The 27,690-nt window shown below is 37.1% G+C and overlaps 1 protein-coding gene across 1 annotated transcript in view; it reads right to left on the bottom strand.

The window, feature by feature from the left end:
- The window catches only part of PGPEP1L (pyroglutamyl-peptidase I like), an 81,559-nt gene extending 61,411 nt beyond the window's left edge, over window positions 1-20,148 (bottom strand). Inside the window, exons 1-2 of the mRNA XM_027852224.1 lie at window positions 20,067-20,148; window positions 8,660-8,712 (exon numbers count right to left, since the gene is read on the bottom strand). Coding sequence (XP_027708025.1) covers window positions 8,660-8,712; window positions 20,067-20,100 — 87 coding nt within the window. The 5' untranslated portion in view covers window positions 20,101-20,148. The remainder of the gene's footprint in view (window positions 1-8,659; window positions 8,713-20,066) is intronic.
- Between the last annotated feature and the right edge of the window lie 7,542 nt (window positions 20,149-27,690).

Below are 27,690 nucleotides of genomic sequence, written 5' to 3'. Positions count from 1 at the left end.
GTATAGAAATAAATTTTCTGTGACTACATGTGTAAAACCTATGTTAAATTGCTTGCCTTCTCACTGAAGGAAAAGTGAAGGGAAGGAGGGAGAGAATTTAGAACTCAAAGTTTTAAGAGACATTTGTTAAAAATTGTTTTTGTTTTGTTTTGTGAGGCAATTGGGATTAAGTGACTTCCCCAGAGTAAGAGTTATGTGTCTGAGGTCACATTTGAACTCAGGTCCTCCTGACTCCAGGGCCATTGCTCTATCCACTGCACCACCTAGCTGCCCCTAAAAATTGTTTTTACATATAATTGGGTGGAAATAAAATATTAAATAATTTTTAAAAAGAGTCTCAGTTACCAAGAATCATTCACTCACGATCTCTCTGCTGCATTTGACCCTAATCCCTAAGTCATCAATATGGAAATTCTCTCCTCTCTAAATTCTCACAAAGTTCCTAGAACTGACTATGCACAGATATACAGTGAAAAAACTGAGAACATGACAGAAACAGAGGAATATGTTTAAAAAATACTCAAACTAATAGAAAATCAAATAGAGATCTTAAATAACCCAATCTCAGAAAAAGAAATAGAACTAACTGTAAAGGATCTACCAAAGGAAACACTACCAGTGCTAATGTACTCAAAGGAGAATTCTATCAAAATTGAAAAGGATAACTAGTACCTATACAACATAAATTATTTTGAAAAGTTGCAAAAGAAAGCACCCTAACATTCCTTTTATTGGACAATATGGTCTTAATATATTAAGACTATATTAAACATGTATAGCCTATATCAGATTACATGCTGTCTTGGGGAGGGGGGAGGGAAGGAAGGGGGAAAATTTAGAACTCAAAATCTTATAAAAGTGAATGTTGAAAACTAAAAATAAATTTTAAAAAATTAAAATAAAAGACTGTATTAAGCTAGGTGGCCCAATGGATAAAGCTCTGGCTTGGAATCAGGAAAATTCATCTTCTTGAGTTCAAATCTGGCTCCAGACACTTACTAGCTGTGTGATCCTAGACAAGTCACTTAACCCTGTTTGCCTTAGTTCTTCATCTGTAAAATAAGCTGGAGAAACAAACGGCAAACCACTCCAGAACCCTTGCCAAGAAAACCCCAAATGGAGTCATAAAGAGTCAGATATGACTGAAACAACTGAACATCAACACCACAACACTCTTAATACCTAAATGAAGAAAGGATAAAACACAGAATTGTAGACCAATATTATTAATAAATATTGATTCAAAAATTTTAAGTAAAACCCCAACAAACAGATGACAATGATTTATCCAAGAAATCATACATCATGACCAAGTTGGATTAATACCAGAGATGCAAGGATTGTTCAACATTAGGAAGCTAATATAATTAATCATATTAAAAATAACAGCATTTCAAACCACATGATTATCTCAAGATATGCAGAAAAAGCCTTTGATAAAATATAACACTTCATTTATCCTAAAAAAAACCTTACAAAGTATAGGAATAGAGGGACCTTTAAAAATCATAAAAAGTATCTATCTAAAACCAAAAGCAAGCATCATATGCAATAATGATACATCAGAACCTTTTCCAATAAATAGAACAGTAAAGCAAGGATACCTATTCTTTCCTATATTATTTAATATTGTTCTATAGATGGTAGCAACAGCAATAAGATAAGAGAAAAAAAATTAAAGGAATAAAGATAGGTAAAAAATAGATGAAACTATTTCTATTTGCTGATGATATGATAGTATAGTTGGAAAATTCTAGGATATCAGCAGAGATAATGAGGCAGCTAACTAATAGCTTCAGCAAAGTTGTGTGCTATAAATTAAACCCTAAAAAAATCAACTGCATTTTTATTTAATAGTAGCAAAATTTTTAAAATAGAGAAATTTCACTTCAAATAACTACAAAATACGTAAGATATCTGGGGATCCATCTACCAAAGCACACAAATATGTGCATAGATTCAATTACAAAGTTCTCCCTAACGAAATAAAGACCTAAATAGTTGAAGAGATATTCAGTGCTCATGACTAGGTCATGCCAATATAATAAAAATTACAATACTACCAAAATGAATTTTCAGTTTTAATGCTATACCAATCAAATTATCAAAGGGATAACTTACAGAACCTGATAAAATAATAAAATTCATTTAAAACAATAAAAGATTTAGAATATCAAGAGAAATAATAAAGAGAAGTAGGAATCAATCTGGAATAGCACTCCCAGCCCTCAAACTACATTATAAAGCAGCAGTCATCAAAGTTATCTGGTATTGGTTAAAAATGGAGAAACATTCAATGGAACAGACTAGACAAGGGAAAATAAAAAACAATGGAACCCTATGACCCAGTGTTTAATAAAACATAAATGACTTATGAAAGAACTCCGTATTTGGTTAAAAAAGAAAAAACAACTAGGAAAACTGGAAACCAGTCTGGCAGAAACTAGGCTTAAACTAAAACCTCAAACCATATTCCATAATACAATATCATTGGATACATGACCTTAATATTAAAGATCATATGATAAAAAATTAGAAGAGAATCAAATCATACACCTCACAAAGCTCTGGGGGGGACATGTATTCTTCACCAAACAAAGAGCAGAGGCAATTACACAAGATAAAATAGGTAACTTGATTATATGAAACTAAAAAACTTCTGCACAAGTAAAATTAATGTACTTAGGATAAGAAGGAAAGTGGTCTAATGAGGAAAAATATTTGTATCAAATTTCTCTGATAATTAGTACCCAAGATTTATAAAATATATACTGTTGTTGTTTAGTCATCTTTCAGTTGTGTTCGACTCTTTGTGATCCCTTTTTGGGGTTTTCTTGGCAAAGATCCTGAAGTGGTTTGCCATCTTCTTCACCAATTCATTCAACAGATAATGAAACTGAGGCAAACCCTTGCCCAGGGTCACACAGCTAGTAAGTGTCTGAGGTTAGATTTGAACTCAGGTCTTCTTGACTCCAGGTCTGGCATTCCATCCACTGTGCCACCTAGCTCCTATAAAAAATATTTGTGTATATATAAAGATATATACATATATAAAGGTATTATACTAATGTGTATATATATATGTATTATATATATATGCATATGTATTTGGTTTATATAAAGCAAAAAGCTATTCCACAATAGATTAGTGGTCAAAGGTTAAGAACAAACATTTCTCAAAAGAAAAATTACAAACTAGCTATATGAATGAAGGTCCAATCTCTAATAGTAAGAGAAATACAAATCAAAATAACTGAGGTTGTACCTTATACCTTGAAAATTGGCAAAGGTGACAAAAAAGGGTAACAGTCAGGGGTCTGCTAGTAAGTGTTTAATAACTGGTTCTCCAAAAAAAATGTTCACAGGACATACTTTTAAGTTTAATTTGCATTATTAACATTTTCTCCATTATTTTTTTAAGTCTAGAAATCAACAAAGCAAAATTTCTGAGGAGTATATGCTCACAATTAAATTTTAAATAGGTTCTCACCAGCCAATTTGAGCTGGTTCTAGTACATCCCTGGAATAGTTCATTATCCAGAACCCAGGCAAGAAATTGATGTACAATGCTAATGAACTTCTCCAGGCAACCAAATTTTGGCATAGTTTTCCATAAACCTTCATGACTGACAGTATCAAAGGCCTTGGTCAGATTGATGAACATTATGTACAGACCTCTATCCTGCTCCTGGCATTTTACCTGGAGTTGTCAGGCAGCAAACACCGTATCGACTGTTCTTTGGCCCTTTCTGAAGCCACACTGGCTCTCAGGTAGATAACTATCTTCCAGGTGAAGGATTAGCCTATTAAGATGGACTCTAGCAAGAATCTTGCCAGCAATGACTAAGAGAGACCTCCTCTATGAATGTTGCAGGACAGTCTATTTCCTTTACCTTCATAGTGATGGACAATGGAGGCATCCTTGAACTCCTGGGGGAATAACCTCTTTTTGCCATATAACCTGGAAAATTTCAGTCAGCTTGCATGTGCAATGGACCCCCCTACCTTGTAAATCTCAGCTAGAATAGAATCAGCATTCAAAACCTCTTCTTCTGTTGGAAACTTGGCTAGAGAGGGATTGACTTCAGCCTGAGGTAAAAAGTCAATGGCTTCAGCATTGATTGATGACAGTCTGTTGTGAACACTTATAGAAGTGTTCAGCTCATCTTTCTAGGATCATGTCCTTATCACTAATCAATGTGGCTCCATCTGCACCGTGTGGCTGAGATGCACCATACATCTCTGGCCCATAAATAGCTTTCAGGGCATCATAAAAGTGCTTTGGATGGTTTCTATCACCATAAAACTGAATTCCATCTACCTTCTTACTGAGCCAAGAGTCTTGCATCTCTCTAAGCTTCACTTGTACTTTATTTTTGATGGAGTTAAATGCTGTTTTCTTCGATATAGATGAACTATTCTGCTGGCAAACCCTGTGGAGGTCTCACTTTTCCTTTAGTAGCTTCTAAATTTCTCCATCATTTTCATCAAACCAGTCTTGATGTTTGCGAGTGTTCTGACCTAGGTGAGTAAATATGGTACTGTATACCAAACCTCTGTAAGATGCCCACTCCTTTTCTGCTCCACTATTGTCAACTGTGTGTTGGATCAGCTTTCCCTCCAAGTTAGCAAAAACTGTTGACACTAAGAGAAGCACTCCAATTTGTTGACATTAAGTCATCTTGCCTTGGGGCCACTGCTTTTGTTGAATGTAAATTTTTTTTTTTTTGATAAATAGTATTTTATTTTTTCCAATTACATGTAAAGAAAGTTTTCAACATTCATTTTTATAAGATTTTAAGTTCCAAATTTTTCTCTATCCCCACTCCGCCTCCTCAAGACAGCAAGCAATCTCATATAGGTTATACATGTGCAATCATTTAAATTCCATTACTCATGTTGTGAAGAAACAGAACAAAAGGGAAAAAAACACGAAAAACAAAAAAAAGTGAAAACAGTATGCTTCAATCTGCATTCATACTCCATAGTTCTTTCTCTGGATTTGGATAGCATTTTCCATCATGAGGCTTTTGGAATTGTCTTGGATCATTGTATTGCTGAGAAGAGCTAAGTCTATTATAGTCTATTATAATGTTGCTGTTACTATGAACTGTGTTCTCCTGGTTCTACTCACTTCACTCAGCATCCATTCATGTAAGTCTTTCAGGGTTTTTCTGAAATTTGCCCGCTCATTGCTTCTTATAGCACAATTGTATTCCATTCCATTCATATATCACAACTTGCTCAGCCATTCCCCAATTGATGGGCTTTACCTCAATTTCCAATTGAATACAAATATTTAGCTTGGAGAGGCTAAGTTTGTGATCAGTCCAGCACTCTGCACCACCCACTGGCTTCATTACTTTCACATCCTGCCTGTCTCTTCTCTTTACAATGACATAGTCTATTAAATGCCAATGTTTGCTTCGAAGGTGCATCCATGAAGTTTTATTGTTTAAGTACAATAGACAGTGTTGGTGATGAAAAGGTAATGAGATGCGCAAGTCTTCAGTAGTAAGTGACCACTGTGGTTGCTGTTTCCAACTCCACTCTTTTCAAGGACTCCCTATCTTGTCTGGTATATCCTGTATTATTCAAAAGCTTTTGTCGTAATATTTGAATGTCTTTCTCCTGTATTCTTGCAGAATTCGTTATCTGTTATTAGAATTAACTTTAACCATAATGTTTGAAGTGTAGGGATTTTTTTTCTCCTAGAAGTGATCAATGTATTATTTCAATTAGTGTTGTTTTCTGTATTCAGTTCTGTGTAACTTTCTTATTATATTTCTTGCCCTGTGTTGTTCAGATTATTTTTAAATTTATTATGTTCTTCTGGAAGACTTATGAGTATTAAACTCTACACATCTTTTCTTCAAGGTCAGTACCAATAGTTTGAATAAAGATTATGTATCCTTTTAATGTTACTTTTTGCTTCTCTTCAGCTAGATTTTTCTCTACTTCTTCTCCTTCCTCTTTTTTTTTTTTTTTTTTTTGGTTTCCCATATCAATTACACTCTTTTTTGTTTCATTGAAGGAACTCTCAACCATGGCTTCATCCCCCTCCTCCCTCTGCCAACTTATTCATTGAGGCTTTTTATTTCTGCATTGAGAACAACATTCCCATTTCCTTTTATGATAAATTTCATTTCTATTATGAACCGAATTTCATTTCTATTATGAACCGTTCTAGCATTTCATGTTGTTGTTTTCTGTTCTCTTAAGAGTTCACAGGATTCTGTGTTTCATCAGGCTTGGTTCATTTTCCTTTGTCAGTGTAATATTCATTCATTCATTCATTCATTTATTTATTTATTTATTTTTGCTTTTTGGTGAGGCAATTGGGGTTAAGTGACCTGCCTAGGATCACATAGCTAGGAAGTGTCAAATGTCTGAGGTCAGATTTGAACTTAGGTCCTCCTGACTCCAAGACCAGAGCCTTATGCACTGCGCCACCTAGCTTCCCCAAGTGTAATATTTATTAGAGTAACCACTGGAGTAGGGTGACCTCAAAGACCTCTGGGATTTGTAGTACTTCCCAGTTCGGAGAGAGAGGAAATTAATAAGATCAGCCTTCCAAGAAGGGTATAGTTTTTGATGGACAGTGATGGTGGAGTACGGGGACATGAGGAGAGGGGAAGAGAGAAGGGAAGATGATGGCAGCAGCACAATTATGGAACCCAGTGACTGTGAGGGTGTTGTCCACACTTATTGCAGTAGCAAGAGTGCTGAGGGAAAACCTCATAGGAAGGAAGTGTGGTCCCAATTCTGTTCCTGCCTTACTTAGACTCTTTTTTTTAATTGATAGAGGGCATTTGCCAGAAATTTTATAAACACCTGTGACTGATCTTGTCTTTAAGTTGCCTGGTTGCCTTTGTTGCTACACAAGGGTGTGAGAGACCAATGGGAACCACTCAATGAAGGGGGTGGAGGTGGGGCTTTCTTAATACAGTGCTAGAAGATGAAACCCCAGTCCACTGTCAGGGAGTTCTGCTCTCTAATTGGGGACATATGCACAAGTCATTTCATAAGTACAGAATGGACACAGAACTGGGCTCCACTGCATAAACTTACTTTATAGATGTGAAGCAAGGTTATATTAAGAAAGCTTTGTAATCTCTTTGAGGGTTTAGTACTCATGTTTCTAATTTAAGACTCCTCTGTTGATTTATCTCTTTATGCTCTGGATTTTTATTGAGTTTTTCTCCCTCTTAAAATCTTTATTTTTCAGCTTTCTTTCCTTTAGATTCTCCTGTCACTTGCTTTCTAATTCTCCTTCCTTTTGTGATAGGTATACTTCCAGGACTGAACTGCAAAGCTGCCTCAGCCTCCTTGTATGTTAGGGGATTTATGTTTCATTAACTTTGGTCCCTGCTGTGAGTATCATCTGGGGACGATTGGATTGGCCCCAGATGGATTTCAGTGCCCTTTCATTCAGTTCTGGTATAGCCATTCCTGCTGGTCCACTGCCCAACCTCTTCTCTTGGCTCTCATTCTTTTCCTTTTTGGCTGGGCTGAATGTCAAGTCAAGTTGACAAGCATTTATTAAGCACTTATTATGTGCCAGGAACTGTACTCTGCCACTTTTTTCAGGGTTGGAATAGGACAGAGAGGGCTTCCCAGACATAATCTCTGAAGCCTTGAAAGCCTCTAATTTAAGGCTATCCCAAACAGGGGGCAACATACTTTTCTCTCCTGACACATATGGCAGAGTAGAATCAAAGTCTGTTGTAAGGGGTGAGGTGTGTTGGAATAGTCTCTACAGCAGTAAGAGACTCTAATATTTGCCCCAGGCACAAGTTCATAGTTGGCCTTACATGGAGGATTATGGAGGAAGGGTGCTGAGTGAGTAGTTTAAAAATAACTCCAGTATTTGTTAATTCATAAGGATTTTACTTTGTAGGGGTTCCTTTTTTTTAATCCTGTGAATTCAGCTTTAATTGGTCTATATCTGCCACTTAATTCCTCTTTTGGGGTTTTTTGTTTTGTTTTGTTTTCATTTATTTCAGATTTAGTAAGAATTAGAGAAAGTGTCTAATTAGCCATCTTATTGGCCATATCATGTAGAAAATCCTTTCACATAAAAAAACTGTTTCATTTTTCTTGATTTCAATCATACCCAATCCCCTGTGTATCTCATTAGTTTTGTTTGTTTGTGACAAAAGCAAAAGCTATTACGTGAAACAGGTTCAAAGAAGCAATATGAATCAGAAGAGCAATGGATGTAGAGTCTGGATGGAGATGATATCCAAGCTCTGTTACTTAAAAACCATGTGACTTTGGGCTAGTCATTTACCTTCCCTATGCCTCAGTTGCCTGCTCTGTAAAATGAGGATAATAACACCAGCACTGTTATGGGAATCAAATTAGATAATGCACGTAGCTCATCTGCAAACTGTCAAGTGCTGAATCAACATGAGCTATGCTATTAACTTATAAGAAGTGTGGGAGAATTGCTTTGAAAGAGTAAGGCATTTCTCACTTTTCACTCAGTCAGTAAGGCACAAGCTTGTGTTTTCCTTCCTTCCCCCTTTGGATTACGTTACAAAAGCAAGTGCGCTCAGCCAAGGGCCGCAGAGAGCTGTTTCTCAGGAGAACCGGAAGGCATCGGCTCTGCCCCAAGCATGTGACTCTGGGTGTTTTGTATTTAGATTGTTCTTACCTTCACTGCTTCCCAGCTAGAATTAACAGGGTGGCGTCCAAATGGCCCAAAACCTGAAACCAAAGAAAACCCCAGCATGATTACACTCTGTTTGCACTTGAGTCGTGAGGGATTGGATTCTCTGCCTGACCTATATGCTTTCATTCATTCGGTTTTAATTCTTATAAACCTTTTCTCAGTGGTTATCCACTCTCCTGAACGGGCTGTGTTTCTCTCTGATACTTTTCTGTGCTATAATCATTCTTATGGGAAGTCTACATTTTCTTCTTTCCCACTGCAGGTTTTTTCACTGCTGATCCAGAAATGTTGCCCAAGTGCATGCTGTTATGTACCTGGCACTGTGGGGGAAACCAAAGGAAGCACACAGCATGTGAAACAAGTAAACAATGATACAAGATACTCTTTTTTGTAATCAAGTCCTAAATTAGAGGGTTAGGACTCCTAAGTGACTGAGCATTCTAGAGATTTTGTTGTTGTTGCTCAGTTGTGTCCAACTCTTCATGACCCCTTGGACCATTCTGTGTGTGGGGTTTTCTTGGCAAAGATACTAGAGTGGTTTGCCATTTCCTTCTCCCGGGGGTTAAGGCAAATAGAAATTAAGTGACTTGCCCAGGTTCACACAGCTAGTAAATATCTGAGGCCACATTTGAACTCAGGTCTTCCTGACTCCAGGCCCAGTGCTCCATCCACTGAGCCACCTAGCTCTCTGCATTCTGGAGAAGAGGTAGATTAGTGTGGGCTGGAGTAGTAAGGGAATTCTTCCCAGAGGAGGTGCAGGATAAGCTAAGCCCTAACAGAACCAGTCAATCAATCAATCAGTAAGTATTTAATAAACTTGTACTATGTGCCAGGTCCAAGTACAAAGAAGGAAAAAATTCTTCCCTACAAAAGTTTACATTCTAATGGGAGAACAAGTATATATAAATATATGTATGACATAAATATAAAGCTAATAAATACAAAAATATACAAAGTAGCTAAACACCAGGTAGTTTTGGAGGAAGCAGTTGGGAGGATTAGGAAAGACTTTATAAAGAAAACGGTGCTTGAGGTGTATTTTAAAGGAAGAAAAAAACTCCATTAGGCACAGAGAGGTAAGGAAGAAGTGCCTGCCAGACATTTAAGATGGCCAAAGGGGATTTGGATAGGGAGAAAGAGGAAGGAAGAGAGAAGGCATTCTCAACCGGGTTTCAGATGACTGTGAAGACACCAGACTGATAGAAGCAAAGAGTAAATAACAGTGAGTAAAGAGAGACGTAGTTGACAAGGTAAAAGGTGCCAGTTGATGTGTGATCTGGTTCTTTGTATTTGTAGGGTAATACAATCATAGATTTAGGAATGAAGGGACGTTAGAGGTCATCTAGTTCAACCCTGTCATCTTAACCATTGAGGAAACTGAGGTCCCCAAATATGAAGTCTTACTTAAGATAGTACATGGCAGAGTCAGTATCAGAACCCAAGTCCCATGATTTCAAATACAATGCTCTTTAATCCAGTGAAAACTGGGTTGCAAGTGCAGTTATATACATAGCACCCATCTTCTGTTGTCTGGAAAACACCCTCTCTGGGTCTCAGTTACATCATCTATGAAATAAGGGGGTTGTAATAGATGATCTCTGATGGCCCTTCCAACTTAAAACTTCAAAAGTCTACTTAGTACTTTTATTCTAAACAAAATCTGTTATCACAGTGATTTATCAGAACTTTGCTTTGGAAAACAAGGCAAAACACTGTTAGCACTAAATTAGTAAATGGCCCCTAGTGGCCTGAGATAGTTAAACTCATCTCTAAGCCTTTGGAAATTGCTTTGAAAACGACTCCTGGCCAAAGAATGGCTCGTTGATGTTTGCTACATCTCATTTTGGAGCTTCCAATCAATCAATCAATCAATCAATCAACATTTAAGAAGTACCTTCTGTGTGCCAGGTACTCTGCTGGGTACTTCAAAATAATATGATGCATGCTGTGGTATGTGGCTATGGATATCCCAGAACTGTACTTGGTGTCTCAGTTATTTTATCACCCAAACCAACTGTAGCACAAAATAGCCATTGACTTCTTCAACTCAGACCACTGTGCACTGTGATTTGTAGTTTCAGGTATGTTTAGGAGGGGCAGGGTACAACTGAGAATATAGTCATCCACATGTAGTAGTGTCTTCAGTGGTTTCCCCCTTTCTAGTGAATAATATCCAAAGTCAATAGCAGGGAATTTAAAGCCCTTCACAATCTGGTTCCCACCTGTCTTTGTACCTTGAACTACTACGTCTGTTCAAGTATGCGACACTTGAGTTAAACTGGACCGTTTACTTTTCCACTAAGACATCCCTTACTTTTCTACCACTGAACCTTTGTTTATAAATTTTTTTTTTGAGACAATCAGTGTTAAGTGACTTGCCCAAGTTCACACAGCTAGTAAGTGTCTGAGGCCACATTTAAACTCAGATCTACCATGCCACCTAGCTGCCCCTAAAACTTTGTTTATCCTGCTCACTATGACACCTTTCTTTACCCTGTCTCTCCCTTATATCCTTCTGTTGAAATCCCACCCATTCTTCAAAGCATGGTAGACTGAGAGCTGGAAGAAACTCTAGAGCACATATAATACAATCTTCTAATTTTGCAGATGAGGAAACAGATCCTGAGAGGTTAGGTGACTTATAAGGTTATACAGCTACAAGTAGAAGAACTGGAGTGTGAACTTAGATTCTCTGTATCTCTTAGATACATCATGGAGCATCTTCCAGATCTTCCTCAAGTAGTTTTCTCCTTGATTCTCTTCCCCCCTTTTCCCAAATGGATAGGATCTCTCATTCTTTGCAACTCTCATAGTTCTTGGTACTTCTCTTATGCACTTATGTTGTTGATTTACTTTGTTTTGTTTTCTGATCTGGAACTGATTTTATCAACGTTATAGAACTCTCAGTGTGGAAAACCCTTTGTCATCTTTATCATCTCATCTCAGACTCTGATGCAGACAGGTCAGGACTGAGCCCATGAGCCCTGAGAACAGCACTAACCTCCAAACCACTGGACCTGTTTCTCACCCAGCTCTTGCAGCCATTTATGGAAGGAAAAATCCTTGTGAAGAAGTGGCATACCTTCTTCATCACCACCAGCAGCAATTGTGGACCAACTGCCAGCAACAGACAGATGAGCACAAGAGTGCTGAGAGCGTCAGTACTCCCAAGACCACCTGTCCTGCTTCCAGCAGAATCCTCACAGTCATCATCCAGGGAAGCAACTCCTGCGAAGAACGGGCCAACTATTCCCACTACCTGCCAACCAACTGCCAACAGGGTAGTCAGCCCAGATTAGCTGAAGCAGTGGGGCATCCTGAGGGACAGACAGGAGGCAGCATGTGCCAGGCGAGCCACCATCACCACCTTGACCACTATCTCCCCTTAGCACCTGAGGAAGATAGCCCAGAACCCTGCAGCCAAGAGCCTTGAGAATAACAACCCAGAGCCCTTACCCATAATTCTAGAGGGATTTATCTAAGAATTTATCCTCCTACCCCCTTGCGTAGATGCAGCCTAGCAACTGCTCCCGTAGAGGCTGCAAACATGTCTTTTGAAGACCTAGAAAAGAAAGTTCTTGTCATTGTCAAATGGTTGACATCAGAAACTGATATAATTTAATTAGTGAAAATGACATTATAAAAGAAGCATTACCATCTGCTTTGCCACTATATTCTAAGTACCACAGAACTTTTCCATCTGACTTGCTGCTAAAATCTTCCATATGTATTGTTTCCCCCATTAAAATATGAGCTCCTTGAGAGCTGGGACCATCTTACTTTTCTATGTGAATTTCCAATGCTTAGCACAGTGCTTTGCACATTGTAAGCACTTATTTATTAAGCCTTAATAAATACTTTATTCAATCTTTCATTTGTTCCATCCATGCAGATTAGTAATCATCTCTATCTTATGAGATCATAGGATGATAGATTTAAAACTGGAAATGTCCTTAGCAATCATATTGTCCAACCCCCTCACTTTACAGAGGGGAAAACTGAGTCCAGAGAGGTTTAAATGATTTGGCCGAAGTAATACAGACATTAAATATCATAACTAGGATAGGATTCCAGTTCAAGGTCTGTGACTCCAATTTCAGTGCTCTTGGCAGTACATCATGCTGGCTAGATAAATTTATAAAAAGTATCATTTTTGCATGATGTTTTAATGCAAATACTATAAAGGGATAATGTAATATAGTGCAAAATCTGGGAACCAGATTCCTGGATTCAAATTCTGGCTTTGATATTAACTGTGTGAACTTAGCTACATCATTTCAACTATCTCAGACTCAGTTTTCTCACCTGCAAAAGGGAGTTAAAAATATTTTCATTACCTACTGCACTTGGTTAGCTGGTTCTGAAGAAAACACCTTAAAGTGTTACATGAATATGAATTGCTATTTTATCAGCTCCCTTACAAGATCTTATACTCCTTGAAGATAGGAGTAATCTTAAAAAAAAATCCTTGTGCTTCATTAACCTTTTGGTAGCATTCATTGTGTGTGTGTGTGTGTGTGTGGGTATCACAGTTACTTGATAAATGTTTGATGAATGAATGAGGCTGCTCCCAGATGACTATATACAAGATTACTTATGATTACAACTTGTTTCTACTAGTTTCCCAGTGGAATACAAATACAAAAAGTATTCGTCCACAAGCTTTTCAGATTACCTAATTGTGTCCTCAGGCATTGGCTTAATAACATAGATTGGATAAGACTCAGGCCCACAAAGATGATCTACTAAGCCAGGGAAGAACTCTGATCTTTGTGGAAGGAGTGCCCATAGCAATGACGCCCATAGCAATGACATCATTAATCCATAAAGTATTGAAAAAAGACAAGCTCTCATACAACTCTCACTTTAATCTTGGTGGTGTCTGAAAATGGGTCCAGGCACCATTTGGGCTGACAGAAACATCAGCAAGTTGCACACTAAGACGTAAGCAGATTTCAGCATACTGTCAATGATGATGTGCATACAGACAGTGGTATAAAATGTATTATCAAGGATACTGATGATAGAAGGAAGTGAGCTGGTCATGTAGCAAGAGTGAACGATAATAAGAGCTCATGTGTTACATTGTGATTTAAGGTGTGCAAGACTCTTTTCTAACAAAAACCTTGTGAGGTAGCAAGCATAAGTAGTATTACTCCCATTTTATTGATGTGGATACAGGCCCAAAGATCTTAAGTGACTTGACTGCTACAGAGCTACTCAGGTCAGAGCTGGGATTCCAACTTAGGTCTCCAAACTTTACCTCTAGCATTCTGTCCACTAAACCATGCTTCCTTTATTACAGATAGACAGCGGGAATACTGCACTAGTACCCTCAAAATATTAAAATCCAGTTCAGTACAACAAACCTTTATTAATCACCAGCCATGTGCAAGGTTCTGTGCTAAGTCCTGAGGATAAAAGATAAAAGTGAAAAACTGTCCCTGTTCTCAAGATTACATCCAGGGGAAGGGGTGGTGGTGGTGAGGAAGGAATGCAACACATAACAGATAAATATATAATTTGAGGAAGGAATGGAAACAGGAAAGACTCCATGGAGGAGGGAGCACATGAGTTGATCCCAAAATAAAAGTTGAGGATTCTAAGAGGCCAGAAGTGAGGAGAGATCACATTCCATGCATTGGATCAATGGAATGCCATTGAGAAATAGTAATTGCGCCAGTTTACCTGGAAGTAGAATGCATAAAGGGGAATAATATGCAATAAGCCTGCAAAGGCAGGCAGGGCCTAGATTGTGAAGGACTTCAAATGTCATGCTGAAGAGTCTGTATGTTATCCTTTATGCAGAGGGAGTCATTGATGGCTTTTGAACATGGGAGTAGTAACATGCTCAGGCTTAGAGGCAGGTACCAGGGCACAATAGACAGATTGCTAAGCCTAAAGTCAGAAAGACCTGAGTCCAATCTCAGACATTTGCCAGCTGTGTTACCCTGAGCAAGTTACTTAACTTCGGTTTGCCTCAGTTTTCTCAACCATAAAATGGGAATAATAATAGCTCTTATCTTATAGGGTTGTTGTAAGGATCAAATGAGATATTTGTAAAAAAAAAAATCACTTAGCACACTTGATATATGGTAGCTGCTATATAAATGCTTACTCTTTTCCTTTCCCTTTCCTTATTTTCTTTTCCCTTCTCTTCTCTTCCCTTCTTTTCCTTTCCCTTCCCTTTCCCTTTTGTGCTTTAGAAAGATTATTTTGGCAGCTTGAAAAGGGTCAATTGGAATAGACAATGACTGGAAGCCAGGAATACAATTAAGATGCCATTGTATTAGTTCAGGTAATTGGGTATAAACTGGGGCAGGAGGAGGTAGTCATGTGGATGAGAATGGGATAGAATCAAGAGAGGTTTTAAAGGTAGAATTAATGTGTTGGCAGCTGATTGCCTATGTCAGATAAGGGAGAGGGAAGAGTCGAGCATGATAATGAGGTAGGAAATCTGGGTATCTGATAGGATGGTGATGTCCTCAACAGAAATACAGAAATTTGCAAGAGGGGTAGTTTTAAAAGGGAAGATAGAGTTTTGTTTCGTACGTGTCAAGGACAAGATGCCTAAGGGGACATCCAATTGGAGCTGTCCACCAGACAGTTGGTGTAGAAGGCTGGAGGTGAGGAGAGAGATTAGCACTCATTTAAAAGAACTAGAAGAAGGTCTCAAATGCTTTGGTTAGATCCTGTGTGAAGGGCTCATTGAGAATCATGGAGAAGAATCAAACATGGTGAGGAAGAGTTGGTGGGGTTGATACCTGTGCCAGTGAAGAGAAAATCTAGATGGATGAGATCATAGATCTGACCAAGAAAGTGTATGAAGATGGAGGAAATGAATGTTTATAAAAAACCTTGTACTCATAGGGTGGTGATGGGGATAAAACATTATAAGAGTTCTACCATTTAAGCTATAATACAAGCATTTATTGTTTCACATTGGGAGTATTATTTTGCAGCCTTAGGTTTAAACTGACCTTTTTAAGCAAGAAAGAACATTAGAAACCTTCCATTTCATTCCTCTGATTCTACAGACAAGGAAACTGAGGCTCATAGGGATGAAGTAGCTTGTGTGAGGTCATATAGTAAGTTGTATGGTTGTGATGTGAAACCCATTCTCCTGATTCCCTAGTCTATATCTTATTTGATAGTGCCTCCCTAGCAGAAATCACTGCTTATTTTTTAAAATATAGCCTATATTTATTCATGAACATGTTGTGTCCCTCTAGTAGAATGTAAGCTCCTTGAAGGTAGGAACTGTTTCACTTGAGTATTTGTATCCCTAGCACTTAGCACAGTGCCTGGCATATAGCAGGCACTTAGTAAATGCTTAGTTGATTTGTTGATTATGCCACGCTGAACCCCTATAAAGAACATCACCTTCTTTTGAGTTAGAATCAAATCTGAAATATTGCTAAGGTTTTCCTCACTTATAGAACAATATAGTAACTGTTATTGGCCAGACAAGCCCTGTAATCTCCCATCACTGTGCCTCTGCTCTTGCCATTCCTTCCACCTGAAATATCTTTCCTCTCCATTTGCCTATTTCTTATCTTTCTTTCAATGTTACCTCCTCCATGCTTTCCCTGGCCACAAGTAACTTCTCCATCATCTGAATTAACACAGTATTTTGTACCCCCACTGATTTCACATATTACTTTGTATAGTAAACATTTGTATCCATGTCTCATTTAATCTACTCAATTTTAAGTTCCATGAAGGTTAGGACTTTCTTATTCTTTTTTATATTTCTCAAAGCCCTCACACGTGGTATCTTGTACATAGCAGGAAATTGGTAAATGCTTATTCGTTTTAACAAACTGGCCGAAAAGACAGTGAGGACCTCCCATGTGTAACAAGCATCTACACTGGATGCTGGAGTTGCAAAGGCAAAATGAAAGTTTTTCCCATTAAGGAGCTTACATTCTACTGGGGGAAATGCAGCATGTACTCAAATAGTACAAAGGGAATTGAGGAGCAAGAGAAAAGCAACAACTGGAAGAGAGGAATTATCATGAAGGAGACAGCATCAGAGCTGAGGCCTCGAAGATTGTGAATGACAGGAATGAGGAAGGGGTACATTTCATGGGGTATGGCTTAACTAATCACATAAAGATGGGATAAGGAGGAACAAACCAGCAGTCCAAATCTAAGTACTAGTCAAACTCTTCTCAGTGAGTAGAATGAAATAAGGCTGGAAATGTAGGTGAGAGTTAAATTGTGGGTGGAGGGCCTTCTATGACAGACTGAGGAGTTTATATTTCATTCAATAGGCAATGGGGAGCCATTGACATTTTTTGAGCAGAGAAATAACATGGTACAACCACTGCCTTGGAAGGTTTTTTTTGGCAAGCTGTGTGGAGGGTGTACTGGAGACAGGAGAAAACAGAACCAAGGAGACCAATTAGGAGCCTATTACAGTACTGTGGCAGGGCCAAAAACCCTTTATTTTCTTTAATGCTCTCCATGTCTGGTCTTTATAGTTACGTGACCTCTTTATTACTTGTGTATGGGTGTGGCTTTACTTCTTAGAATTTTATAACTGCAAGTACTATTATTCTTCCTGACACTAAGCAATGAAAATGAATATTGCTTGCTATAGAATATATACATGCATACATCTATCTCTACATAGCCCTAATAATAACAATAATAATAATGATAATGATAATGATAATAAGTTAGGCTCTTTGTATGAGTGTTGAAAGTATATTTCCCCTCACTCCTGGAATCTGATTTAGCATTTCACATGCAAAATCCCAAGGGAGTGGAAGGAGTGGTAAGGCATAAGCACTTCTAATGAGGCTTTGAATTCTTCACATGAGAGAAGAATCCAAGGCTATCCTCCCGGTTCTTACCAGATAATTGGCATATATCCTCTAAGTTTTAACTGTCCCATTGCTTATTCTGATTTTACTCCTAAAACCATCTAAAAAAGTCCCCCTTTTGCCCAATAATAACTTTTTTGATAAAAAACCCATTTGGGCCCTGATGGCCCCATAGAAGTTGGCTTCATAAATAAGATACTCCATGACCCTCTCGGTCTTAACTAAGTCAGAGAACATTTCCTTCCTATGTTCTGCTCCCTCTTGAAGGATTACTAAACTCAAAGATCCCAAAACATAGACCTGGATTAGAAAGTAGCAGACTACACCTTGCTTTCCAACAACCACCATTCTGGATTACCTCAAAAGAAACATGTATCAGAGATGGGACTTTTTCCTACATAAAAAGGAAAAGCTGGGAAGCCATCTTTGGAACTGCCATACCTCTAGTCTGAAAAATACTGAAAGAGGTGACTCCCATCGAATCCTTTAAAAGGAGAGCTTAAAACAAGTCATTACTCAAAAATTCCGGGTTAAAATTAAATTTGAGCATGACATACATGCCTCAATTCAATAAGCAGTCGTTAACTGCCTGTTATGTGCAAGGATTTTTGTCTTAGGTGCTGGGATACAAAAACAAAACAAAACAAAACAAAAAGAACGAAAACATGCCTACCTTCAAAGAATTTATGTAATACATAAATGAATAAATAATATAATTTGAGGAGGGGGAGAGCCCATTAAAGAGGGTTAAAGAAGGATTTTCCATACGAGACAGCAAATGAGTTGGGTCTTTTGCAGAAGCAAAGTATTCTAAGAGGGAAAAATGAGGAGTGAGTGAATTCCAAATAGTCAGGATGTGTCATACATCTAACCTGAAGCTTGGGACTACAAAAATTTACAATTAGAATTAAGACACCCTGGTGATAGAATTTGGAGAAGAAAATGGTAAACCACTTCAGTATTTTTGCCAAGAAAACCCCAAATGAGGCCACAGTCAGACATGACTGAAACGACTAAGCAACAACAACAATTAATAAGATTAAAAGTTTTCTCAGGTTTTGTTTTGTTTTTTTTCCTAAGTGTTATTCAATGGTCATTGAGCTACCTTGTTCCTAGATATGTTTTTTCAGCTCTTTTGTTTTACCCTCATCTGTCTTTGTGCCAGTTATTTCGGCAAAATGTAAAGGGATCACAAAGACAATCCAATGCTTGGTTCCTGGCAGCTGCCAGATATTTTAAATAAAAGACTTCTGGGATAGCAAAGCCAATATTCACACCTAAGTGACTAAATCTTATTAGGTGCTTTATCATACAGATATGAGCACTTGACAGCAAGTCACAGGTTAACATTGCCAGGGCAGGTGTAAGTCTGATGATGGTTTAATATTAATAAATCATTCATGCCAAGGATAACATGCATCTGGTAGGTAGATGCTTGTCATCCTTATGTGTTCTAAACTTATGTGAATTATGGAGTCTGTGTACTTAAGAGTTCATAACTAGGAAAAAGTTAAGATACAGAGTTTGTTTAGGACTTTCACGTGAATGTTGTTTAAAAGGAAATAAACAGACAATTACTTATGTTTTGAAAACTACTAAAACAAGCAACTTTCCATTTAATTTTCCAATTTTTTTCCTTTTAATTAATTGATGTTACAACACAAAAATAGACACTTCATCCTACCAACCCACCCACAACTTTCAACTGACTCCCTCATCTGGTCACTATGCAAAAAATTTAAAGCCCACAAATTTGTATTCAAGTCAACATAGCTCTTTAAGATAAGTTAGATTTCATTGGTACATCCAACTCACATATCCTCAGAATTGACTTCAGATGTGTTGGTGACAGAGTACTCAGTACCTCACATTCTTTTAAGAGTTAACTTTTAGAAGAAAGGATCTCCAACTGGTAGGTCTCACTTGGAGTGTGATTCAGCACTCCGCGAATAGCTCAAAAGTCTCCCGATGTGTATGCAGAGGCTGCTTGTTTGGGCATGCTTCTTTGGAGTATGTATCATTTTAAAGGTCTGGTATAGCAATGTGGCCACTGCACATACTGCTCTCTCTGTGATTTTCCTTTTTCTTGCTGTGAAATTGAGACCCCAAGGTTGGGCATGTGTGGCTCTAATTATGGAGCCTGACTATATATTATGATGCAATCTTATCTTCCTGATAGAGAGATCCACTCACTAACCTTTATTTACCTTTAATCTTATTGGTGTAATAATTACACGGGCCTAGGTAGAAATAAAACTATTGATTTTGAGAGAGGAAAAGAGTGAGAGACAGAGAGAGAGAGACAGACAAAGAGAGAGAGACAGAGGGAGAGAATTGTTTTAACATTCTAGAGTTTAAGAAGACCTTTTTTAACTCCTGATTTTTTTTTATAAGGAAGAGTGTGGCCAATTATTTTCCACTGGGAATTATGAGTATGACCAGTTGCCACTCTTCCTTCCCCTTTAGGGAACTGTTTATGATAAAGATCAGGCAAGTGTGCATTCCTTGCCTGTCTAAAAGCAGCAGCAAATTGGAAGCAAACAAACAAAAATTCTTACCAGTCACAACCACGGTATTAGAATTGGAATCCATGAAATTTAGTTGCAGAATGCAAAATCTGCTCTTTTTTTTTCCATTCCAAACAAGAGCACAGGCATTCCTGCATCTGTGTCACCAAGGCTGTGCTGAACTTTTTTTTTTTTTAATTTCATTCCAAAAGGTCTTGGTTCCTATTGGACAGAGTGAAGTACCTCATCAAAGAGAGACCATTTTGGACTCTGTTCAATTTCAACTTAAATCACTGAGTTGGGGACGGTACATCGTGTTTGCTGTTGAGAGATAAAACTTTAATTTAATTCTCCTTTTCTGTAGTTTTCAGTAAAGTTCCAAAATGGTGCCAAAGAAAAATAGAAATGTCTATAAAGCAAAATGATCACTTGCTATTAGAAATATTAACACCAAAATGCAAAGTTGAAGCTTTACTTAACAGAATGTGATTGCAATGAAATACTTTTGTTACTTTTTGCCATTGTTAATCGACTATTTGGCCATTTCTGCCATATTAAGCATTTTTAAAAAATATGGAACTCTTTTAATATCTTTTTTAAGGTAGATGTTAGCTGTAATATTACTGTTTAATTTTATTTTGTTGGTCTTAATATATCAGGGAAAAAACATGTCAGTAATGATACAGTTGAAGCTGTTCCCTGTGAGATAAGGTAGTTTATTTTAGCTATGTAAGCAATTATTTTCTGCCTTTTTTTTTTATTAGTAAGGATTATATTAAATACCTTACCATATGGGCTAATTTCCTTTACTGAAGAAAGATTATATACTGTACTATCCTTTCAGATATCACAAAATTTTAAAGAAATTCACTTACTAATGCAAATAGTTGTCTTAATTTTTCCATCCAGTTGCAAAGAGAAAGGATGTAGTTCGCTGAAAGATATATGTAAAAGAAGTACGTTGGTTCTAATACACTATATGCTTCATATTGGACAATATGATCACCCAGTACAATCTACTTAATTGGCCCCCTGATAAAAAGTACACCCATTTAATTGGGATCATTGCCAAGGAACAGAATTGCAGTGCTTCTCAGTGACTTTAAAACAATGGGCAAATGACATGGCTAGTTCATTTAATTGGTCCCTCGGTATGGTCTTCGAGCTTATTTACAGTAGTGAACAGGTGGGAATTGGCATTTGCCAGCATAGACTTCCCACAGCCTGGCCTTGTCAGCATAGAGCTTCCTTGTTCTTCAGATGGGAGCAAAAGGATTTAAATTTCATGCACCAGTACTGCATCTGAGGTGAAAAATATAATAGAAAGAGATCTACATGTGAAAGTAGTTGGTTGCCTAGTTTTACTGTTTTCTCCAGACATTTGTTAGGATTATCTGGATCCCATCAAGAGGAAGAAGTGCTTTTGAGTTGTGTCTAGGATTATGTCAAGCCACATGGAACTATGATCTGAACTGTATTCCTTACCCCAAGAATAAAAGTTAAAGACCCAAGCCTAGTAGGATATATGTTTTGAAGAAAATAAAAAAATTCATTGTCTGAGACCCCAACTTGATCTACCGTCAACTTCATCTAGAACGATCTGGCTAATGTTATTTTGTGTAGAACAATCTGAAAATGTTTGCTGCTCAAATAAGCTTAAAGGCAGATCAGTGATAAACTTGAAGTGCTAAAATTCCCCTCTAATTATGCCAATTTTGTGATCGTGTTGCAAATTTGTTAGTTCTTGAGAATGTAACATCAGATTTATTTTGATTTAAGCTCTAGTTTGTACTTCCCCCACAATATTTTCTCTTTTCCATGATTCAGTTTTCCTTGTTTCCTACAGTTATTATCTGATAAAATGGTTGATTATTTATCATTAAACATTTCCATTTACCTACATCTACCATTTCTTTTAGCCTTCTCCTTTACCATACCTCGGCCCCCACCTCCACCCCCACCCCTGCCCGCCCCCATGCTTGTTCTGTGAAAATCAAAGAATGACCTATTACTCAGTGAAACATAGACTTTAGGATCTAAAATCTTCACCTTTTGTTTTCTTTTCCATTGTAAAAATAAACGATCCTTAACAAACCTTAATGGTGAAGACAATCTTTATGCAGATGAAACATAATAAGCCTGAGAATAAAGAAGGCAGCTGAGAGGAGATGTTGTATTTAACTGAAATTATAGTGATTATTACTACAGTTTAGACACCAAAGAAGAAAATGTTTGTAATCATATTTGACTTCAGGATTAAGTGGGCAAGGTGAAACCTTCTAATTGAACCAGAAAGTAAGCAGAATTAACGAGCTTTCATGCCAGGGATGGGAAAATGTGCATTGCCAAGATTTTAACAGCACCCTGAAACCTCAAATATTTCAAGTTTTGAACCAAACACAAAACTTTGAGGGATTTGATTTGAATTTTTTATTGGCAAACTGATGTTTCCTGCTTTAGAGGGAGAAAAAAAAGATTTAAAAAGGTTGTATCATTTCTTTCACATGAAACAGCTCTTGCAAAACAAAACCGTGTGCACCATACATGCGGCACATGAAACTAAAACGCATTAGTTAAATTGTTTTCTGGGAGATATGAGGGTGGGTGATTGATGAAAAAATGGTGTTGGGAGAAAATAATTCTAGGGAAACTCAAAATGTTTGCTGTTCTTTTCATAGAATCACTGAGTTTCCAGTTTCAATTACTTAATTCCACTGTGTCATGAAGTTGGCTAATGCTTCTTCAACCATTTCCATCTCTCAACCAAATTACAATTTGTCTGAATGTCAACCAATTCTCAGAAAACAGCTCCATGATTGTGGCAATATCAGTCATTCACACATTCTCTTTTTGTGGGTCCTCACCTGTGAAAATCTTGTGCCTCAAACTATGATTTTTCCCTTATACTAAAAGATAATATAAAAATAACAGTATGGTATACATCAGCAGTTTCCTCAAGAAAATTAAGAAATTGGCTGATAAGAGTATAAAATAACGCTTAGAAATGCAGAAAGGAAGCACTATGTAATGGAGTACTTACTGAGTATCAGATTATTCAAGTCATTTTACCTCTCTGGGCCTCAATTTTCTTATCTGTAAAATGACAATGTTTGATGAGATGTACTCAAAGGTCCTTCACAACTCTCAATCTATGATCCTATGGGTTTGTCTCTGATAGTAGTAACTACCTTATCCTCCAAGGCATACTAACATTCTGATTGAAATGCCACAGATAATTTTCAAATTCAGTGAACTGCTGTAATTCTGATTTTTACTACCTACTTAACTAATTTTTTTCTCCTATAAATGGCTTTCACAAAAAGCTAATAAAATAGTCCATCTTGGAAATGCTGCCTTCATTTTTCATCACCAACAGATATAGGTTGATTTGGGAAACAGACCAAGTCAGTATCTCGGAGCTATGATTCATAATTTTTGTAGAAAGTGACAGCCTAACATTGTTTGATTTCATAACAGAATCTTCCATTTTTTATGAAATAACTAGAGGGCACAAAACTACTTTTCAATTTAAAGTGATTTCCAAATAATTCTATTTTGAGAATGTAATGATTCTTTGAAATAAATGGAGGAACTCAAAACTATTAAAAAAAACAACACGGTGGGATATTTCTATCTTATGGGCACCTAGGTGGCACAGTGGATAGGTCATTGGACTTGTAATCAGGAAGATTTATCTTTCTAAGTTCAAATCTGGCCTCAGACACTTAGTAGCTGAGTGACCCTAAGCAAGTCACTTAACCCTGTTTGCCTCAGTTTACTCATGTGTAAAATGAGCTGGAGAAAGAAATGACAAACCACTCCAGTATCTTTGCCAAGAAAACCCCAAAATGCAGTCAGGAAGAGTCAGACACAATTGAACAACAGCACAGAACAACTTTGGGAATGATCCTCAAATCTTCACATGAAATTTGTTAAGTAAAGTTTGGTTATAGATATAGATCTTTAGAACAAGGGACCTTACATACAGTACAATTCAGCCTGTTGGATTCAATGATCAATCATGGAAGACATAGTGGAGTGAATAATGTTGAACTTGGAATGACAAAGATATGGTCTAAAATTTTTATCACAGGCACTTACTAGTTGTGTGATACTGGACAAATTACTTCATTTCTCAGCCTCAGTTTTCTGCTCTGTAAAATGATGATAAATAACTGTAGCACTTCTCTTATGGGGTGGTCGTGAGAATAAAGGGAGAGAATACAGATAAAGCATTTTTGAAATCTTAAAGTGATATATAAATGCCAATTGTTATTATTAACAAGTAGCACAAAGATAAATATTTGAAAATGTTCAAATGTTTTTCTTCATAGTTTCATGTCTCTAATTTTTTAGAAAGGAACTCAGCCTTGTTATATTTTATTGAGACTTTGTTTTCTTCAGTTTCTGATAAACACATGCCATTTCTATTGCCAGAATTACACCCAAACCACTAACAGAACATTATTCATTTTTATTTCCTATACTGTAACAACTTTAGCAAAAGGACTCAATTTACTTATCAAGCAGACACTATGACTGACTACTACTTTTTGCTTAGGAAATTCACAAATACTTGGGACATTCCTAGAACAGCTGTGTTCTTCTTAACACTGAAGAAATTCCCAGAAAAGTAGATGAAGTCAGCTGAAGAAGTTTTTTTTTTCCAAAGCAAAAACTGAACTTTTTGTCACTCCCTTTGTATAATGGCCTATGAAATAGGAGTAGAGGAGTTCTTGACTGTTAAAATATTCCAGTCTTTGTTATCTCAGTTAAATTTTTCTTGGGGGTGGGTTGGGGTGGGGGTGAAAGATGGAATGGTGAGGCTAGGACAATTTTGGATGTGACATGAGTAAATAAATGGATGAGTTACATTAAGAGGTTTCGTAAAGGAACAACAAAGGTGCCTGGAGTTTAGTTTTGAATCAAGGATCCACAGCTTCCTTTAATGTAAGTATAGAGACAAAAGAAATCCATTGAGGAGGAAAAGGAGTTATCACAAGAGAGTGATGTGGATGCATAGGGCACTCATCCACTTAGTTAGATTTTAAAAGGACAAATTCAGAAGAAAGAAGCAAGAACAGGTAATGGAAAATGAAAACAAAAGCATCTTGGGATCTACAAGAATAGACTCTTGGGTACCAATGGTCAAAATGACTGGTGGGTGATTATAACAGTAAAGGACAAGGAAAAAGGTTTGTTTGTTTTTATTGCTACAACTCAGAGGAAAGAAGAGACAGATCAAAGACAGGCTAAGGGTAATGTGACTACAATGATTGCTATCAAAGAAAAGGTGAAGATGCTCAGCTTTAATATTCCTATGTGTTTCATGCATGGACTGCTTTCCCAGGTTCCTTCAAGTCCCAGATAAAATCCCACCTCTTATGGGAAACCTTTCTAATTCGTATTAATTCTAGTAACTTCCTTCCATTGATTATTTTCTATTTACCTTGCATACAACTTGGTTGTACATAATTATTTGCATGTTGTCTCCCTCATTAGATTGTTAGCTCCTTGAGGGCAAGGTCTGTCTTTTGCCTTTCTTTGTATCCCCAGCACTTAGCACTGTGTCTGGCATATCGTAGGAGCTTAATAAATGTTTACCAATTAATTGTTTTCTCTGCTAAGGAAAGTGACTTTTGCATAGGAGAGGGCCAGAAAATATGACTAATAAGGGTAAGTACGGAAATATTACAAGAACAAGCACCTAGCTACCTTTGATGAGCTCAAGTTATCAGGTTCAGATGAACTATTTCCAATGCCACTGAAAGAACTGATAGATGTGATTACTTAGCTAACTTTCGTGATCTCTGAAAGACAGTAAAGAACAAGGGAGGTGCAGCAGAACTAGTGAAGGTCAAATTTTGTCTTGTTTTCTAAAAAAGTGAAGGGAATGGAAAACTATGGACCAGTGAAATTGACTTTGATTCTTGACAAAATTCTGATATGTATTATTAAAAGAATCATTGAAAAAATAGAAAAAGAAGGAATAGTTGATCACAAAAAGGGACATTTGACAGCAATGCTAACTAGTCAGTCAGGGAATACCTGGATTTTGGATCCAGGTCTCCAACCTAGAGATTGGATTCTGGCAAATCATTGGACAAAGTCTCTCGAATACTATGGAAAACATGAAGATGTGGACTAAACAATAGTACTGTTAGAAAGATTCAGACCTGGCTGAATGACTAAATCCAAAGAATGACTATTCATCTATTTATTTTATTTTTTCTTAATTACATATTAACTTTTTTTTAACTTTTTTTTTTAAATTTTGAGTTCCACATTCTCTTCTTCCTTCCCTTTCCTTCCCCCTCCTTGAGAAGGCAAGCAATTCAAAGAGTGACTAATTTGATGTCCGCTGGGAAGAAGTCTTAACTTTAGTTCCTCAGGAATATGTGGTGGACCCTATACTGATTAAAATTTTATCAGATTTTTTTAGATGAAGGCTTAAATGGCATGTTTTCATGCCATTTATTTCAGGTTATATAAATCTGAAGGGGTGGAATAGTTAACATACTAGGTGGAGAGAATCACTATTTTTAAAGCTCTTTACAAGCTACAATATTGTATTACATAAATATAAGGTCTTACTCTGGGTCAAAAAAATAATCAGTTATAAGCATAAAATAGGAGAACTATGGCTACACCTAAGTTTTTTTCTGAAAAATATTTAGGAACTTTAATGGATTGTAAGCTTAATATGAATCAACAGGGCAGCCAGAGAAGGTGATGTGAATTTACTCTGTTTGAAGAGAGGCATGGTTATGTAGGGACAGTGTCCCGCTGGGTGATAGGTCCCTCATACTCTTCCAAAATCTGGAGTCTTTAGTTCTGGGCAACACATTTTAATAAGGGTACTGATAAGCTGGAAAAGATCCAAAAAGGATGACCAGATTTGTAAAGAGAATCAAAAATATGCCATTGGAGGATGAGTTGAAAGTATTGGGAAATTTAGCCTTGTTTAGCTTGGGCAGGGAAAGAGACAGAATGACCATCTTCAAGTATGAAGGGTTGTCCTGTGGGAGAGGGATTTGCCTTGTTTTGCTTAGTTCCACAGGGCAGAACTAGAAATACTGAGTAGAAATTGTGAAGAGCTGAATTTAGGCTTGTAAAAAGGAAAAAAAAATTCCCGATAATGAAAGTTATATAAAATCGGAATAGGCTAAGAGGAGTGGATTCCTCTTTACTCAAGGTCTTTAAGTAGAGCTTAGATGACCATTATTTGGTATGTTGTACAGGAAACTCTTGATGAAGTTCGGGTTGCAGTAGAAAACCTTGGAGATCCTTTCCAATTCTGAGATTTTATGAAGGACCAGACCAAGTAATATTTGCTAATGGAAGCAGTTACTGCCAGCCCTCAGGCATAAAGGAAGAAAAAAAGGAACACAAGGAGAGGGAAAGTGAGAGAGAAAAGGGAGTAGGAGAGTGGCAGGAGAAAAAGTCAGTCAGTTAAACATGTATTAGGTGCCTACTAAGATACAAAGAAAGGTAAATGATAGGCCCTGTTCTCAATTTAGGTCTAGTGCTTAGTACAATGTGTGGCATACAGTAGGTACTTAATAAATGTTTATTGAATGATGGGATTTAGTTTTATTTTCTACTTACTGACTACATTTCCATTTTGTCCTGGATATGATTCTTTAAGAAACTCTAAATTCAACAGGCTATCTCC

This window comes from Vombatus ursinus, unplaced genomic scaffold, assembly GCF_900497805.2.
Source record: "Vombatus ursinus unplaced genomic scaffold, bare-nosed wombat genome assembly UNPS02009205.1, whole genome shotgun sequence".
In the NCBI taxonomy this organism is placed as follows: Eukaryota; Metazoa; Chordata; class Mammalia; order Diprotodontia; family Vombatidae; genus Vombatus; species Vombatus ursinus.
Note: the sequence above shows the minus strand (reverse complement) of the source record. Positions and strands in the feature narration are given on the sequence as shown.